Source organism: Pieris brassicae, chromosome 11 (assembly GCF_905147105.1).
Source record: "Pieris brassicae chromosome 11, ilPieBrab1.1, whole genome shotgun sequence".
NCBI lineage: Eukaryota > Metazoa > Arthropoda > Insecta > Lepidoptera > Pieridae > Pieris > Pieris brassicae.
Genome location: NC_059675.1, coordinates 11,655,469 through 11,676,396, shown reverse-complemented (window position 1 = coordinate 11,676,396; position 20,928 = coordinate 11,655,469). Strand labels below are relative to the sequence as shown.

General features: G+C 34.1%; 1 protein-coding gene across 2 annotated transcripts in view; it reads left to right on the top strand.

The window, feature by feature from the left end:
- The first annotated feature begins 2,664 nt into the window (after positions 1 to 2,664).
- LOC123716013 (serine/threonine-protein phosphatase 2A 56 kDa regulatory subunit gamma isoform-like) overlaps positions 2,665 to 20,928 on the top strand; it is a 36,539-nt gene continuing 18,275 nt past the window's right edge. Inside the window, exons 1-2 of one of the 2 annotated variants that reach the window (XM_045671480.1) lie at positions 2,665 to 2,842; positions 16,949 to 17,129. In XM_045671480.1, coding sequence (XP_045527436.1) covers positions 2,795 to 2,842; positions 16,949 to 17,129 — 229 coding nt within the window. In that variant the 5' untranslated portion in view covers positions 2,665 to 2,794. Of the gene's footprint in view, positions 2,843 to 7,434; positions 7,970 to 16,948; positions 17,130 to 20,928 lie in introns of those variants that run through there. The other variant, XM_045671479.1, reaches the window with a different exon arrangement.

Here is a 20,928-nt window from a genome sequence, read left to right as displayed (position 1 = left end):
TCTAACTATAATATAAGAGCTCAAAATGATTACACACGACAATGACACTCTGTGGATATATTATGTAGATATCGCAAATAGCGGATGTTTTAAGCGAATAATTTCATGGAACCTCCGTCTTGTACCTATCCTATACGATAAGTGTAAACTGAATAATTAAAATATATTTTAATATGGCGTAAAGATTTTGTACACTTCTCTCAAATCCGAACGATGTAGACTGTGGTGTATGTCCAGACTCCAGGGACTAATGATTTCAAACAGCTGTAGAGTCAACATGTCAGTGTTCGACCAATAATTACAGATGCTGTAAATTGAAATAACGCCTATTGTTTAAGTGACACAGATACCATAGGACTTTATGTCCTGCATATTTTAACTATTATTTTATCTTATAGGTTTTAATAAAAATGCCAACTATTCCGTTCTCGTATATTTTTAACTGTTCTAACCGTAAGTTGGCGTCCCTTTAAATGATCGTTGAAATTGAATGTTATATACGACAAATAATGTTAATTAGTTTAAACTTTGAACGATGAAAAAATCTTATATTTTCTTTGAAGTTATTATCTTTATGCATTTTCTAAAAAATAGGATTGAGTAAGAGTCAGTTTAAACCCACGGGGAATTTGTTTTCACATAAATTTCACTATTTATATAGATTTTATAGTTACTAGTGTTGGCCTAGTGACTTGAGTGTACGTCCCGCAACCCTAAGGTCGTGTGTTAGAACCACGTCTGTGAACCAATAGAATTTTATTTATGTGTGGGCAATAACCACTCACTGGTGAAGATTAAAGATCTTGAAGAAACCGGCATGTCTCAGGCCCCAAAAGTCGATGGTATGCGTCAGGCATAGAATGATATGATACTTGCTAATTAAGAAAAAGAATTATAGCAAAATGGATACAACAGAGGCCAGGACTATGCCAAACTAGATTTGTGATTAGAAGTGGTTGTAATCTAGTGGTGGTCGGCAAACTGGCGAGTTCACCCCATAGGCGAAATTTGTTTATCTTTACTGATTTGAAATCTTTGGTTTTCCAACATTTTATAATTTCTAAGAGAACTAGGATAATTTTCTCGTACGACGTAGCGTTAAAGTGCAAGTTGACGAAGCCTGCTCCAATCCTAAACCCGTCAATGAAGGAGTACCGCAAATCGTAAGGTGCTCTCTCGACACCCTTTTCTTTCTGCATATCACTAACGTGTTAAACGTCAACAACATCAATTGCTATGCAGACACCTTATACCGGCCACCCAAACATGTCTCTATGAAAGCAATAACTAACTTATTTCTACAATAAAGATAAAAAACTATACTCAGGTACAGGATCGATGTATTGGTACGCTTCGCAGTTCACGGTATTCCGAGCGTTCGCCGCCTGCACCACATCTCAAAGGAATGGATCCTTTGTCTTTCCCGAGCCAAGATTATCCACGTTTCTACTCCATAGTGGAAGATAGGGAAACTAGAGCCCGTATCGGTTCTGATACCAAGTCGTCTTTTCTTTCAGATGATGCCTAAACGTGTATCTGACGTGGTCACTTTAGCCATGCCGATTCGCCTTTTTATCTCGGGTACAGAGCTGCCGTCGTTAGAGATTTGGGATCCGAGATATATATAGCGGTCTACGATACTTATGCCAGGAATGTTGCAAATGACACGTGGACGCTTTCCGGCTTGATGTAACATCAGTTTAGTTATTGCTCTGTTCACTGCCAGTTCTCTACTTTCTAGCTTGAGTCTTTGGAACAGTTCTTCCATATCTTCCATGGATGCTGTCAGAAGGCCAGTGTCGTCGGCATAAGCTGGGTGTTTCGAGTGCCCTAAACAATGTTTCATTGAACAACGTATGTATCTCTAAAAGGCTCATGTATATAAAGAATACTTATTCCTTTTGACCAAATTCAGTGAAGGGCTTGACTAAGAGTTGTTTTTATTGGTCCCTCCTGCCTCATTTCAAGTTTGATGTCGCATTGATGGTTTTTCCCGTCCACATCATGCATTTTCTATTGCGAACTAGCGAACTGTGGAATAGACTCCCGATGAGGGTCTTCCCTGGGTGATACGACCTTCAGTTGCTTAAAAAGAGTCTACTTCTCCCTCAAAAGCAGGCAACTCACAAGTGAGTAAGCAAGCAAGTATAAGAGTATAGCAAGCTATAATAGGTGTCCATGGGCTGCGATCACTGGTCTTTAGCAGCGTCTGATAGGTTCGTTTGCCCTTATATTATATGAATAAGAAAAAGAAGAGAACAGAAGACCTGCCAGATTATATACAAATTGTGTAACATGAGTGCTGTAACTTTTTTCTTGTATCCACTGGATATGACTATTACTTTCTTCCCTTCAATATTTGTTTAAAATGTTATACTAACTAAACTTAGCCCTGGTGAATATGATGAGATTGGATTATAGTATTATAGAGATATATGTATTATAGATTAATATTGCAGAGATAGTGGTATTGGGTTGACGCGACTGGCAAGCCTAGGATGTATCGTAGTAGATTAGTATATTATATTGATATAATTAGACATCTGTAATATAACTTATAGACTTGATATTTGTATTAGCTGTATTCCAAGATTTTTAGTCTGTGGTACTGCGGACAATAGACTAATATTACTGTGTGACGTACAACGACGGCATAAACCATAGAGTACATTCTCAAATACTGATTGATGAATATAAAATTGGAATTTCGATAAACGTTTACTTTTTGTTGAATTAAATATAAAATTTGTGCAGTGAAATTCATTGTTTAGTGTTGTAAGTAGTGATAAATAGAATGAAGACCAAAACAGAAAATAGCAAAAACGGCGAAAGCGACACAGAGGTATGCCGTATGTTTGATATTGTTTATAAATTTAATTCAGGGAAAATATTAAGTGGCTTCAGTTTCAACTATTTTCCTTAATCATTTTACGTTATATCGTTACTGTTATTGTCAAATTTAAATTAATTATTTTTATGTAAGCCGGGTTAAAACTTATTAGGCCAATACAAGTAGGTTGTGACTTGTGATGTAATTTGAGTTCATTCATAAAATAAGGATTAATTTGCGCCATGAATTCATGCGCTTTACGACCTAAACATAAACATTGACACATACCTATAATATTGTGTAGTTTAAGTATTAACAAACTGAAAAATGTATTTATGTCACTAATAAGAAATATGTTCTCAGTCCTAACTATATTTTAAGGCAGCAATGCTTATCTGATCAATAGTTATAATACAATACTACCAACTATCTTTATCTCTTTATCTGTTGTTACTTTTTTCTGCATCTCTTTTTTTAAACTTATAATGTTATTATAAAATTACATGTTAGATGCCAAAAAACCTGAAGTAATATTCTTTGAAAATAGTAGAATTCTTTCACATATAGCAATTTCACACTAGAATCAAACTAGAATATTTTCATTGAAATATATATTTTAAAATAGGCACCTTTAAATAAGATTTATTAGAATACACAAACATTTGTGTTTTTATACATATTGACATGTTATTTATACAAAAAATACCTCATACAGAAGTAAGATCTATCAAATAAAATGTATAAAAATGTAGGAATAACTAGCATTCCTAATGGCCATCTTATGATTTGGCAATTTATATCAAATGTTTTTATATAAAATAGCAAGATACAGTGGTGCCTCAATATATGAGTATTTTGAAAAACAAGCAGCCAAGCAAGCAATATTTTGCTTTGAGATTGAGAGAGAACAAGATTTGATATTCAACTAATCTCACACTACACACTACACTAACAGTTTCACCCACCTTAAACTAGACATCAGTCTGTTTGCTTGTTTCCCTCAATTCCGAAGCATTTTTGATAAGTTGGGTTCACATTTTTTCTTTTTGTACATTTACAAAACAATAACATTATTTTTATAACCATGTGTACAAATAAGATGATGTCTATTGAATTAAAATGTGAAATCATTTTCTCATTCAAAACATTTAACAAAAATATGTGAGGTGGTGTTTTGGGTGCTGAAACAGATTAATGGCATTTCAATTAATTTAACTGAGGAACATATGAATAATTAGACGTATGAGCAAGGTTATGGCACAAATAAAACTTGTCTGTCGAGGTACCACTGTATATTATTTAATTTCTATAAGAATGCATATTAGCTAGGCAATGAAAAATATTCTTCTTAATTTAGTATTGATTTTGATGTGATATATTAATAACAAATATTATGGACCTTTAAGAATATAGTATAAGATTGAATTTTTGAACACTGTAATTGCATTATATAACTGCATTATCAATTAAATACATTTTTCAAAACAACATGGTTTGTGAAACAATAAACACATACAATGCCATATTATAGTCTAAATATCATATGTGATGTTTATCATTACATAACATTCATGAAATTGGCACCACACTCTATTTTGAAACAGTTGATATTCAACGCCAATGTCAGCATATAGCGTGTTTTATTTCAAATTTAAGGGATTTCCAATGCAATTAGTGTTTAAGTTTTCTCAATATTGAGCACATTTTTGTAGGTACTGTTTAAATAATAAATCAGTGTCATACTTCTTTCCTTTTGAACTATTGTGGTCATTGTTATAGCTTTTATAGTTTCTTAATAATAGTGATCTAGAGAGGTAAAATGAAAAAGTAAATAGTTTGCGTGACACTCACTTATTCTGTGTTCACACTATTCATGCACTGAAATATAAAGATGTTTACTGTTCTTGAGCATCATAATTTTTTGTATTTAGTTTAACATTTTTAGCTTCATGTCTACCATATAAGATCCAACTGCATAACAGAATAGATGTTTTCTGAAGCAAAGATGCTGTAGGTAAAAAAAATATGGAAACATGAAATATATATATACATCTAAAATCATAACAAAGTCTATTTTGAACTACATATATTATTCTCACATTCACCATGCTGTGCAAATCGGCATCTTGAATGATTAGTAAATTTAAATTCGCGTAGCAAATTGGAGCAATTCTTGTGTCAAGGACGCGGTTATTGCGCGCTATTTTGTTGTAAAAATTAAATATATTAATTTTTATTATACTAAACCCTTTAATAGGCAGTATTTGACCAAACCGACCTGTATTCTGTATGTCCATTAGATTCAGAGTAGGGACAATTTATACATAGGCACAGTCCAAGCTGAAATAATAGTGTCACGTGGGACGACTTCGGTAAAATTACCTACTTAATACCTACTCTTGGCCAAGTGGTTTCAGGAACTCTCAACGGTCGTTAGTTATAACCCCGGCTATGTCCCGGACTCTGTATCATTTAACACTCGCTTGTACGGTGTAGACCCATTAAGAGTTCTATATGAAAAAGCAAATGGTCACCATAAAGATAAAAATTTGAGGTTCAGAGCTAAGAGGTTGTAGCCCCTGGGCTTTCTTTTTTTTACTTTTGAGGCTTAAGTTTTATAATAATAGAGGATAATTCTTGCCACCCAGGCATTGTAGTTTTAGTTATTAATTTAAACATTTAAATTTGTATATTTACATTTTTAATTGATAATGTTAGACTCGTACTAAAATGCTAACGATAAGTGTTTATTAATGTACCGTTTTTAAATGTTATCGGCTAGGAATTTTAAAATGTTTCGTCTCTTAGTTCAAATGTTTTTATCTTAGTGTTTATCTCGTTTCCGCCAAAACTAAATTCTTAAATAAACAGTTGTATATTTTACCTTTATTGGTTACAATAAGATGTTTTATGCTGTATGAAATTTCTAAGATTATATATAACTAGCATATATTATATTGTATATTTTAGTTTTACAATATATTAATTATCATACATTCTATTATATAAGTTAGTATTAAACATTAGCCTCTAAAAAGCTTGGTGAGTTCAGAGACGAGACGGTTCTTCTCTCCAAGCCATGCCACGCTCAGAACACTTTATGTTTAATAAAACGTAAATTTGGCCGTTAATGGAGTAGCATTAGTGTTTCTCAACTGTGGGAGGGAGCTCCCCAGTACCAGAATTTTCCACTTAACCATATTAAACAAATAGCGCTTCGAATCGTCAACCACCAGTCACTTTCCGAGCGGCTTCATGCCTTGGCGATACGTAGAGATATGGTGTCTCTCTGCATCTTTTACCGCATTTTCAATGGAGAGTGTTCATAGGAGTTTTTCGGATTAATACATGCAGCTGGGTTTCATCATGGGTGGTCGAGGCAGAATATGAAATTCCACCCGTATCACCTCGTTCGTCCGTCCGTCGTTCCACAACTGAGCGCGAGGAAGTTTTTGTCTCTCACCAACACATTGCAGATGTATTTCCGAACCAATTCGACGTACTTAAAAAAAGCTCATGGGCGGCGATATCACTTAACATCTGGTGAGCCTCCAGCCCGTTTACCATATAAACATATTTTTTTTTTAATTTTCCATCGTCCTAGTTAAATACTTAATACCTATATTTTTATACGAGGTATGCCGTCATGGCCTACCGGACTTTATATTTATAGCCGTAATATCGTCTCAACCTCGTTTAGGAATCTAGGTCTGTCTTTACGCTGAGAGCCCTCTGACCCCTTGTATATTTTGGCTCCGGGTAATTAGCTCGTATACATATTTTATACGTTATTTAAAAATAAACGTCAGTGTTTACACAACTACATGCATTCATTTTCAAACGTAGGTTTGGTATGTAGTATTTAGACGTAATCATCCAATATGCTCTTGCCAGCCCCAAACATTCGCCAAAAACAGCTAATAACTTCTATGTATAAAAACGCTGGTAATTCTGGAAGAATCACGCATTAAGAAAGAACTTCCGCTTAAGAGATAAGACCTCCTTCAGGGTGTTTAAATAAGTATATTAAAAACAAAAGAGTTTTACGAATAAGCACGGATCATAATTATTTTTTTCCATATTTCGTTATCTGGTATTTCCCAATACAGTAGCATGCTTCAAAATTATGATTTCCATTTCCAATAACTGTTTGTGTGTACTTAAATTAATCCGCATTCGGTATCAAGTATCAACCTTGATGTTATTTTGCGATTTTCCACACGCAAGCGTAGATCTGAAATCAATTTCACATACCTGTTTATATGACACGAACTAAATTGTAGGCTGATAAGGCGTTATTGCTTACATTACCACACATACGAGAATCAATGATCTTGTTATTAAAACATTATACGTCGGCAGTGTCGTGTGCCAAATGTTGTTTAGGGCAGCCGCATTTTAACGGCTTTAAAGCTTTAACTGAAGCGAAATTTTGATTCTATGCAACATTCAGTAATGAAGCTTAGCGCTAAGCGTGACACAGGGTCATAGTTCGTACTCAGTTTCGTTCACGAATCTCAATCCTTGTGTCATCAGTCTTATCAGTAACAATCTAGTAAACTGCGTCGCATTTGTATGTTTTTTGTTTATCAATACATTAGTATAAGCTTAAGCCAGTGTCAAACACAATTGTTATTCTGTTTATAAACGTGCTCGACATGATATTACACTGCATTATAATTTTAGCATAACGTTGAGGGTAATGATGTCAGCTTGCGTTTTATGTTGTGATTTTTTAGAAGCAATAGTTGCGCTGTTACGTTTAAGATTGATTTTCTTGGATTATATTGAGTTTGCCAGATTCGTTCTCTGTGATGTGAACGTCAAACGCGCATTTTGTTTACTTTCTAAGTTTCTATTTATGTGATTTGTATTTTGTGAGGAGAGAGTTGTGATGTTAGTCGCACTATCTGTGTCTTATCATGTATCTACCGAATAAATTAATTTCGGAAAGGGTTTAATTAGATGTGACAGTTTTGCGCTGATGTTACGCGTGTGAAGTGTTTTGTGGACAAGTGTTATTTGAGGGTATGAGCTGTGATTAAAATGCTGGCCTCCGCAGCTTCAGCTAATATTGCAAGGAATTCCTTGTCGACAATGTTCCAAGCGCGTCGCTCCGTTGACCGACCTCTGGTTATGGTGAGTCGTACGGTACTCGACATTAATTCTGCATCTTCATAAGTCAGGATTATTATTTAATGTAACTAATTTGTACTTCCGATGAAATAAATAGTAAAATGTGGCAATTTAAAATCACATACGATTTGAGGTTATATTAATTTTTAATCTAAGAGCTTTGTATACAATTTTTAACACGGTACTAACGACTTAGTCTGGCCATAAACACTGTTACAATTGATAATTAACAAAATATTATATTTGAATTTAGAATCTGTGATTTTTATATTATTGTCCATTGGGTTATCTCATTTTGGCGCCAATATATTGTACAATATTTTGCGATATTAAAATGGAGTGTGGTGATAAAGAGAACCGAATCGCTGTGATTGCATTACACAAGTAGGTATGGAGCAATGCAATTTTTAAAACTTTCCATACGCTTGATATCAGTCAAATGTTTGTGTACCAGACTATTAATAGGTACAACGAGACCTCTTCTGTTTGTGACGGAAAAAGATCTGTCCGTCCACGTGTTCGTACGAAAAAAATTCGAAGAAATCCTGTCCGAAAGCAAAATATTTTATCTCGGGAGATAACACCTAGAACCATGTCGCGTATTTTAAAAGATGACTTAGGACTTGTAGCCTATAAGAGACGTACTAGTCATTTCTTAACTGATATTTTAAAAAAGAATAGGGTGGTAAAACCGAAACGGTACGCAAAGGGTCACAGGAAAATTTTGTTTACGGATGAGATTTTTTTTACAATTAGCAACATTTTAACAAACAATGTAACCGTATTTATGCTCAAAGCTCTAAGGAAGCTTTCCAATTAGTCGACAGAGTGCAACGTGGGCACAATCCGACTTCAGTGATGGTTTGGTGGGGTATTGGCTATGAAGGAGTGTCTGAGCCATGCTTTTATGAAAAAGGTATCAAAACATCAGCACAAGTGTATAAAGATACCATTCTTCAGAAGGTAGTGAAGCCCCTTAACAACACCTTATGTTGAATAACCAAGAATTCCTACGCAGTCTTGGTTGGAAACGAACGTTTCGGACTTCATCAGAGCTGAAGACTGGCCGTCGTCTAGTCCTGATCTTAATCTGGATTATGATTTATGGTCAGTTGTAGAGAGTACGGCTTGCTCTTAACGAGTCCTTAACACAATCCGTACGATTGGCAGAGAAGAAATTTCCCATGGAAGGAGTTAGTGCTTCTATTGATATCTTACCTCAACGTTTTATGGACTGTATTGCAGCCAATGGAGACCACTTCGAATAAGCTTTTTATATTGTACATTGTTTTATATTTATGTAGTAAACTAATACACTGTAAAAGTAATGAGTGTTGTTTGCAACAGAATTTTTTTTACTTTGTTTCAGTATGTATGGCTAGACTAGTTATAAATCACTCATGGGTTCAACGATAGATAAACGAAACGTCATCTAAACCGCCCGTTGTTTACTTGATGCAAAAAAAAAATCTGGATCTCCTATTTTAACTTCAATTCTAACCCAGGACTCTCCATACGTGATGTAATATACTCCATAGTTTGTTTGTTAAAAGATTTTTTTCCAATACTAGGTAGGTCATGGCGAATGTATCGGTGCTTAATTTGTTCATATAGAAGATAATAGCGAGCTGTTTTCATATTATTTATAATCCATTCTGAGCTAATTTCGTTGTATGCGTCAGAAAAGTATTCCTTCGTGTTGTAATCATGTGGGCTTTGTAACTATTTTGTGATATTTTTCATGAAATTCCTTTCAGTTGCACTGACCTAAATTGTACGCAAAGTGCGAGTTTTATAGGATGTTTTGCAAACTTTAGCTTTTAGGTCACCGGTTTCAGTGATGGACATTATAACTGCAGTCCTTTACGATCACTCGCGGTTTTTATTACGCACTTTTATACCTTAAAAAATATGTTTTCTAGCTAATTCCCTGACTATGCTGTCGTCGCAGGCTTATATATATATGTACAATAACTGGCAAATAGCTTACGTATATATATGTACAACTTAAGTAAATGGTATCGGTAACCCGGATAAGCACTACTAGGTACCTGTTTCTTTTAGCAGTGTGTTTATTTAGGTTAGTCGTAGGTTCAATCCCCGGCTGTGTACCAATGGACTTTCTTTCTATGTGCGCATTTAACATTCGCTCGAATGGTGAAGGAAACCGGCTTGCCTTCGACTAAAAAAGTCGACTGAGTCAGGCACTGGAGGTGACCACGTACTTTCTGATTAGATTAACAAGTGATCATGAAACAGATATAGAAATCTCAGGCTCGGTCCTGAAAAGGTTGTAGCGCCACTGATTTATTTATTTTTTACATATGTCATTTAACAACTTCTTATGTAACATTTACAGCAAATTTCAGAAAGATTACCCTATTGTAAAACATTATTTCCTTTACGTTCGTCTCTGTTGATTTTATTCCCATAGCTTGTTCAGTGTTATACCTGTCGTATCTCATACATTGGACAGACGGTAAGAACATGTAACACCGTCTCTTCAGCTGAATTGCTACAAGAACAGGCAGCACTTTGTCTAACCCTGAACCTGTAAAGAAACGACAAACACCACCGTGATCTGTCATCAACTGCAACATCAATATCATCGGTTTTTTCTAAAGAATACGTTATCAATTCTTGATTTTAACAAATACGCCCTCTTATTCATAAACAACTATTTCCGCCTTGTTGAGATGAACCAATTGTGATGGAGATAGAGTTTTAGTACTTTGGTTGTGTGAAGTGTATAAGGACTGAAAAATAATGTGACTAGTGACTAGGGACTATGTGATTAGTGTACTTATATAACGTACGTATATTTAACTGCAATTGTTACACAAGAAATCTCTACTAATTATCTCGTCGGACTAAGTCGCACTATATATATATTTGTTATCATAAAAGTTTTATTTTACTTAGTTTTTAATTACTTCCTTTCACATCATTAGATACACACGTACATTCATAATCTGATCATTATACAGATTTTACTTCACAACGAATATATATCTAATACATTTTTTCGTAACATCATTTACGTAGAATGTCCGAAATTAGTTAATTTACCAATACTCTACAGGTGTTGAAAATTTCTTCAATTCATGTAGGTAATTTTTTATCAGTCCTGGAATTTTTAGTTTTATTTTTAGTTAAAAATAAATTCAAAAATTCAAAATGCTAAACTGTCTTCTATAATAATAGAGAAAATATTTATTTGTAGAACTTTAGCATCTTAGTACTTCCTTATACACAATATTTGACGTAGTTTTGTTTTGTGGTAGCAAAATAATTTTATGTTTTGAAATTCCAATTTGGGATAGGCCAACATATAATGTGCCTATGTGTAAAAAATATTTTTGTAGATATTGATACGTTCTATAATAAACAGTTTTTGTTCTATCATCAATAGTTTCCACAGCGCACGCGATGACAGATTTTTTTTGATGATTTTTTCACACCTTGGGTTATTATTTAATAAATAATATATAAATATAAATATTATTGAATTTTTGTGAGGGATCCCAATGTCAGTTAGTGAAGATGCAGCTTTCTATTGGTGAATTTTTGAAACCGGTCCAGTAGTTTTATAATACGAGTATAAATAATCTCTGGTATAGTTTGGTTTTGTTTTACGTCGTCACAATGATTCGTGTCCTAGGTGAGTCCATTCTCAAAAGTTAGTCCTCATTGCTCACTCTTCAGAAGGCACGGAAGGTAACCCATGTTGCCTTTAAAGAATTAAAACACCTGTATTTACTTCGTACTAAAATTTATAAACAACACAACATACGGCCAAAAATATTCATGAGCAACGCCAAACAAATTAACATTTTAAAGGAATTTAGAAGAACGCTTTACCGTTATTGGATACGAAATCGTATTGGAAAGTTATGTTTCTGTATATTTGTGACTCTTGAATTCATAAATTTGTTATTTCATACATTATTCCAGTACTAGAAGGCACTAATATTGCTATATCCCAATTATAAGATGGCACGTCCAAATCTTAACTCATTCCGGTAATTATTGTATAAACCTATTTTTGTCAATCAGATAAAGTAGAAAATTATTACATGAAAATAACGTTACATTTCTTTAAAACGCCCAAAAGTAAACTAAATGCTACTTTTTATACAAACATGTAAAATAACTTTCACTTAGACCTGACGACACACGTGGGACGAAAAATAAAACATATGTAGTAGATGTTTCTTCGCTCGTGTTTATTAAATTGAAAAAGCGATAATTCCATCACACCCCGTTAACTTTAATATATGGATGTCTTTTCATTAAACCCTCGTACGATTTGATTGCCAAGGAAATCTATTTATAGTGGTCGTAACATTTTTAAATAACATGAAAATTGTGTCTGGGACCAAAAGATATGACGTAAGCACCGCTAGAGCGTTTTATTGGATTAATAAACCTAAAACATCACATCTAATTTTGATTAGTCAGAAATTTATGTTTCTTTATACCTTTCACAACTACAGTATAAACTCTATATAACGATACTGAAGCATTGCTGCATTTTATGGCGTTATAAAGACTTGTCGTTAAATGAAGAGAAGAAACACGTATAAATAACCCTCCTTATATAATACTCCTACTTATTAGTCATGGTCAACAACAGTCTACACGTGCAAGCAATCCCAATTTGTAAACAAAAGAACGAATTTCTTAGAAAGTTCATATGGTTGATGCCGACAATCGAGTTTATTGCGGGCGACGATAATAAAGCGAAAACAACTTTACTTTAGCAACTTAAAAGTACTTTATAACTCAATTGTTGTCGTTATTGAGAGTGGGTGTAATGCTATGTAGAGTGTAACATTGTATGGAAGACAAGCTAAACCAACCAAAGCCAATTGATTTCAACGCTTAGAGTGTTCGTCGTTCAATTGGGGGATGTTACATAGAGTTTAGACTGTATTTAATAAATTAATATTATTTATTTTATGAAACTATACTTTACTACGTAATAATGTAATTTACTATAGCACTTACAGTTTTATGTGTCGACTACGTGACTGAACAATTCATAAAGTAATTGTATTGTCGAACGCTATTTATTCTTGAACTGTAGATACAATATCTCTATAAGGCAAGATTTTTCCAATTGGAACCTGAGTTTATCCGCTTTAATATGTTGTGGTTTGACTCCAACAAAGTCGTATAAAGCTTTTCTCTGAGATTAAATACTGTGATGTAATGTAGACTGGCGCTACAATCCATGGAGTCAATTTCCTTGATATTTTTAAAGACAGCGAACAGTCTATAGGAAATCTTATCGATGCAGAAAAACATGTTTAACGCCATTGTTAACTATCATTTATTCAGTTTAATTATTCTTGCGCAAACATTGTGGTCACATTACAACCTTGCATTTTGACCGCAGTAGTATCTCATATAAATTTATGTTCATACTTACATACGTCAATCAAAGGATAATAACATGCTTTTGGCTTTTATCGCTACAAAGTGTTTATTAATAACCAAAACTATAATAATCCTTATTAAGCGGTAACCTATACACCTAATAACATAAATTATTATTTTATATAACAGTGGGCAAACGGATAGGAGGCTCATTTGATATTAGGTGATACCGCCGCCCATAGACACTCACATCGCGAGAGCGCTCGCAAGTGCGTTGCCAGCTTTTTAAGAATTGGTACGCTCTTTTCTTAAAGGACCGTCAAATTGGTTCGGAAATTCTTCAGCAGACAGCTGGTACGTAGATACGAAATTTAACAATTGCGTATTCCTGCCTGCCTCGACATCCCAAGTGTCCGAAACTTGGCTGCAGGTATTAATTAATCCAAACAATTCCTCTGAACACACCATGCGTAATTTATATATAAACTCTCAAAGAATGTATTTCCCTTATTACAACCGTAACAAATGGTTATAGTATACGTACCTCATATACATATTTAAGTAACTAATAATAACATATTGGAAAATGAAAAATGACGTTTTTTAACACTTGAGTGGGTTGTAGTTAAAAATGTTACCTTATGAACGTCTCATCTCATCTAAAAATAGATTGATTACCAGTTCTCAAATAAATTTTACCGAGAATACTTCACCTTTAAGATGGAATCAAAGGTCATTATATTTCTCATCAACTTTCAATTAAGTTTGTAAATGTGTGTTTCGCCGATAACCAGGACCAAATATATCGCAATTATGTAACTGTTTTAATAATAATAATAATTTATTTGCAAGAATTTGGTACATAAATATTATTGTGGTACATTTTTCGTTTTTCATTTTTCACGCGTTCAAATTTATCTAAATAGAATCGAAGTTACAATTACATTATGAATAATATCATTATAGTCAATTCTTTTTATCACTACATTATCAAATTATTAAAATAAAATATTATGTTGTCACATTAATATTAATTATAATGTTTCACGTTAATTAATAGAATAATGTTTTTTTAAGAAAAACACTTTTTGAACGGATTGAGGCTATATATTATTATTAAAAACTTATAATGTAGTCACCGTGACCACGCACGCTGAAAAGCACGCGAAACGTCGGAAAAAATTTAAAATTATGTAAATAATTATAAGTTTTTAATAATAATACATAGCTTCAATCCGTTCAAAAAGTGTTTTTCTTAATGTGCAACAGCTATGTCAACAAAAGACAATAATATTTTTTTCCAAAAGTAGTACATGCATAATATCGATTTATAAATCTGGTTCGATTAATAATGTACTTTGTTGTAATCTTTTTTCTTCGTCACTAATATACAAGCTGAATAAGTCAACATTTGACATTCAAGGATGGCAGCGAAGCGGCGCTGTGGCGGACGTAAAGAATTCTTGATGTCTTTCTAAAAATAGAAATAAATTTATTCCATTCCGATCATTGAGGAAAGGCAAGGAATGATGGAAGTACCCAATAACAATGTTACTAAAGAGTTCCAGTTTTATGATATTTGCGATATTCTTACTGATAAAGGTCCTTACTAAACGTTCCTTAAACGAGGTTTGAGGTTGAAATAATTGATAGTTGTTTAACTATTAGTTAATTGCCGTACACGTTACACACGTGTCTGAATTTAATTAAAAAATGTTACTTATTTAAATATTTATAATTTGCCGAGGCGTTAATTGCTTTTCTGAAATCAATAGAAGCGATCATATTGTAGCACAGTTTATTAACAGTTAGTTAAGCGTTTAAAAGAAGCAAACTAGAACAGATACATGAAGACATTATCATTGGAGGGTTATTTAAATAACATCTATCATGTATAACGTCCTACTTTTGATCATGACTATGCTAACTGTACACTTATGACATACGGAATAATATAGAAAATACATTTATTTTTACCGTAGTCTTTGTCAACAAATGGCTATAAAAAGTTTTTTTCAGCGAATACGTAATTTAATTTTAAATTATAACATAATGTTTATTCATGTGTAAAGTAATACAGAAATGCAATTATGTTATATTTTTTTTATTTCATATGTTTTCCGTGTTTTTGTTATCGTGCTCGTATTTTGTTTTAGAACTTATTAATAGTTGTTGCCATAATCGCGCGTTTCTTTTGTTTTCTACTGCCATAGGATCTATGTCATTATCATTGACATTGAAAGCCACCCACGTGCATAAGATGACCTATATATATATATATATCTTGGCATCGCTCCCAGATATGATTGGATTTGCTTTACTAATAAATTGCACAGGACGTCAACGGCTCTTATAAAGGATAATAGATCCTTTGAGTTCTGGAAAATTTCATTTATTATATATAAGCTTTAGCAAAGAAATACATAATACTAAAGGTCAGACAATTGATGTTTAATATTTTTCAGATTATCGTTTAATATTCTATACAAATTAATTAACACTATATACGTTAACATTTTTTATTAATTAGGTATTTCTTTAATATTATATTGTAATTAATTTACAAAGTATTTCCCTATATTTCTTGATTCTAGTAACATATATAGTATTATAAACAGCAACATGTAAAAAAGGCTACAATCCAAAAAAGGCTTATGATAATAGATATACCAAACAAGGCACTAACTACTGTTTGTAAATTATTTAATTTTCATTACTAAGAATTTATTTCACAACATTTTGACAAAGTCAAAGTCAAATCATTTATTCCAATTAGACCATCTAAAATGACACTTTTAAACGTTAAATAAAATATAAAGATGATTCTAGTTGTTTCGTGTGGAGAAGATAGGCAAGAAACTCAAATCTTTCTCAAAACTCGGATGTTTACTGAACCCCATACCCTAAGCGTCATGTTTGCAAGGTCGCAAAACAACTTAGCTAGGATCCTCGATGACTGGGCGTGTCCTGGATGTATTTATTTATACGTTCTAGTCCTTATAAAGGGTATGTAGAGGAGCCGTTTTTCCTCTGGAACCAACAGCTCCGTTAGGCCCTTAACGTTGAACTTGAATGCGATTGCTTTTTTATTAACAGATTATAACCTATATAACGTCATACAATATTTATATTTATGCTATATCTACGGTATATGTTACAAACTCTTCTCTAAACTTTATTACAATTTAGATAAACATAAATGTTACAACAATAAAAAAATATACAATATAATATAAAAATACCTGAAATTTTTGTTAAGCAGAAAAAAAAATTACCAGCAAAACTGGATTTGGTTCGAGATAGGCACTTACTTAACAATGCTTTCTTTAAAACCGAATCTGGTGATCCCACTACCGAATATATCCAGATTCGGAGAATCACTGTTTCATCCGTTAAAATCGCGAAGAATATTAGTGATATATTTTTTCTTTTATTTATATATTCACGGCCATGGATGTTCTCTTGCTATCGACCATAAAATTAGTATTAACAAAATAGAAATAACGCCACACAACTTGTGTACCAGTGTATGTACTATGTACCTTACATTATATTTATTACACCTAGTGAAGTCTCAGTTAATGTTTCGTGTCTTTTCAGAGTCACCCAGAGAAGCAATCACTCGCAAACCGCCCACCACCTCCAGCCACTATAGTCCCACGCGCGGCTGATGGTCCAATTCCTCCAGGTTGGAATGGCCAGCCCAAACGACATGGCTCCAGTAGGTTCAACGTTCAAAATAATAAGGAACAGGAATTAGTGAAATTACCCTCTATTAGAGGTGCGTTTATTACTTTTATTTATTGTTAATTTTACAAATAATTTATTTTAAATAATATAAAGGACACTATAGGTAACTAGTAATGTCACAGAGTAGAGAATTCCATCCTTTTTACGCTTTTTGAGACACTGCCGCAGACCACCTCTTTGTAGTCCCACCTACCAGCAGAGGTATTTCTCAATCGACACGAAGGCCTCTAAGCCTTCAAGAAAAGAGCGTACCATTCACCCAAAGGTCGGAAACACACCCGCTAGTCGGTGTTGTACGTGTCCATGGCCGGCGGTAGCACTTTGTCCAAAGTGACCTGCCGGCTCGTTTGCAAAGACTGAATTAAGTGAGAATGATACAACTTAGTCTTCGAATACGGGAATGTTACATACAGGAGTTCTATAGTCTGAACTGTATTCCAGTTCTTCAATCCGAATATGTTCAGACATTTTGGCAGATTCTCCCTACCTTATAAAATTTACAGACTGATTTTAAATTATTAATTGATTAAAAATCAATCATAATGATTACTTATTATTTAAATAAATTAAAAACAAGTTTTGTATAAACACAACAAAGCAAGAAAAATTCATTAGAATTATGTGGCTATGTAATTGCCGAATTTTCTAGCCCCAGTTATTATATCCTTAAGGTAATCTATTCCTATCTACATACGATAAAATTATATAGTTGTATCTTCACATAAACTATTACAAAACAAATATTATTAAACACATTATCACGGTTAACAACCTCGAATATAAATTATAATTTCAAATATAAATTTAAAATATTACTTTTATTAATATAATTTAATAAATTAAAATCATAATTATATATTAGTCATAAAAGCGTTCTATTTAAAAATAATTGGCCTATAGTGTGTGAATTAGGAGATTAATTTCTGTAGTGGTTTGTGGTACAGCTCGACTATATTTTATCTTTGCGTTTATACCTTTTGTTCAACTGAAAACAAGCCACATGGTACTGCAGATTTTCCAATAGTCTAGCATCGTTTTGTAAAGTGGCATGCGTTCTAGCTTTTCGCTCGGCATCTTCCTCGCCTTTGTGTCGACTTCCGTTTCCTGTGCCTTAGAGCGCTTTTAATGCACATTAACTGTAACTCGTTCGTATGACCTTAACCCATACGTAGCTTTATTTAATCCAGTGAAATTTGTATGATTAATATAGTATTTCGTACATATACGTACGTATTATTATGATGCTTGTACGAATGGCCTCACACGGGCGAAATTTCATTTTATCCAATTCATTTCCGCTACAAATATTACTTCACGTATCTTCTATTCGGCTGATATTAGAAATACGGTTCCAATTGTAGGTTTAAATAAATATTTAGGTATATATGTAGGTTTTATATTTATGAATATTTTATATATAGATTTTATTTACTATTTTGAGCAGTGTTGGCCTAGAGTGACTGAGCGCGAAGGTAGATCCTCGGATGTGTTTTTTGTCTATGTGCGCATTTAAGACTTGCTCGTTCAATTAAGGAAAACATCTTGTTAACTCGATAAGTTTTAGTTCCGGAGGACCTCCACTCTCCCATCTTTGTTCGTTGTTTATAAAGAATTGGCCGCACTATAAATATGCCCCAACTAATAGAAATAATAAATAAAAATGATTTAATTATTTTTAAATGTAATTTATAATAATAATGTACTAGTATTGTTACTAGTTGTAACTAGTTAATTAGGATTGTATACATTTAGATTAGATCGTCATCATAGGTATAAAGCTACATGCGTAATATGAACGGTTGTGAATATACAAACGTAACTATTAATTAGGCAACACTTAGATCGGTAGTAATTCGTTATATCCTATGAGATCTAAGTGCCTTAATTTCATCATCAACAGGTCGCTAATTCTGTCCCTTATCTCAATTATGCGTTGACCTTTTAAATTTAATTCACTCAACCATCAAAGCGTCTTCGGCACAAAGCTTGTAATTGAATAGGAAGCTGTTATAGATCATATTCCAAGTAATTTATAAGGAAATAGTTTTCTATAAGGATGCGTCGTTCTTTTCCAGCATAATTACATCTTATGAGATTCTTACTAATAAAATACAAAAAAAGTTCCACTTCTATTGTTCCTTATCTAAATTTTGAGACTCCCTTTTGGCCCTCCATCAATCCAATTATTAAAATGGAGTACGCACCCATTCACCAGCGATTTTTTTGATCACGTGTCGTGACTCAACAAATTAAAGTGCAAATCGATCGATCGTTTGGCGAGGGGGATACAAAAGTTCTGATACTTACATCCTGTCTTGATTAGAAATGTACCCAGAAACTACCTCATAAATCTTCATATTTTTACCCCATATGTCAAGTAACCTTTTTTGCATTGTATTATATTTAATTACAAACATTGAATTAATAATAATCCTTTACCATAAATAACAACAGCTATCCGCAACTTCTAAGAATAGCCTCAGTAATCAAAACATATTCGATCGATCAATGTTAGCTGACAATATGGATACAACCTTTCGGGATTGACGTACGATATTTATTAGGTCATGAAAATGGAACGGCTACTTCGCAAAGCGTCCTGGGTTACAATATCAATATTTTGCAATCGTGTTGATTTCCGGAATTCATTCTCTGTTAAAACCGCTATCGCTACAAGTTGCTTCCCTATGTTTTATAGTGCGAAATATTTTTATTCTGCCTTTGAAGTTGAATTAGGCATGTTAAATATGAATGATAAGTAGTTGGTACCGAACCCTAGCACGTATAGATTGCGTGGAGGCAGTAAGGGAGCCGGGGCGGGGTGCGCGCGCAGCGGCGTGGCGGGCGGGCGGCCGTCGGACTGTTGTAGAATCAGTCCGGCCGCCCCCGCAGCTTGTTCCGCCCGGCGCCGCCGGCTCCCGCTCGGATGCCGCTGCCGGCCGCCGCTTGCGATGGTCCACACCGGACCGGCTGTTCGCGCGCCCTCCCGCGCTATGTTCGCCGCCGCTGATAGCAAACCGCGACGTGCTGTCTCGCCACTCGGTATACCCAAGTCCCCCTCGTTCCACTCCGGATTGGATCTGGTCGCGAGCCAGACGACTAAGCGATCCGAGAGCGTATCTGACGTAGCACGGGCGTTTCGAATTGCACTTTTCGGTATGGAGGCTCAGGGGCAACAGCCCAAGGCGCCGTCGCCGCCGGACGCGCGCTCGCCGCCGCCGCCGCTACCTGTTACGTCCACTCCCAACGCTGCCGCTACTACCACTACGACCGTGTCACCCGAGCGTCCGATCACTACTAATGGTGAGAAGGAGAATTTAATGGTGCAACTGGCGCTGCTGAAAGGTTCGTTCACATTGGAGAATATAGAGACCGGCTGAAATTAATCTTAGAACGTTGTGTTTATTTTAATGCAATTTGAGTATTTGTATATTATACGTAATAGAAATCACAGTGGCAACGCCTTTAACAATTTCATTTAAGGTGTGTCTCTAAAAGAGCATCCGTAAACTTGTTCGCTGGTAATGTCGTCACAATCAGGCAAATGGCGAAAAGGCCGCAGAATTATATCGACCCATTGTCGACTGGTGACCGCTGTGTCTATACATGTACAATACCATGGGAACTAATGAATGTTAAACATACATAAACTACAATAAACGACCTTGGTTAACTTGGTTGGGTAATATAGGTAAATTCCTCATGTTTTCATTTTTAAAATATCGCCTGGTAAAAACATGAGGAATTTGCCTATATTAAATTCTATTATTTTGTTTACATGATTCAAAGATTTATGAAGTTAATATTATTGTATAAATATGAATATTCTT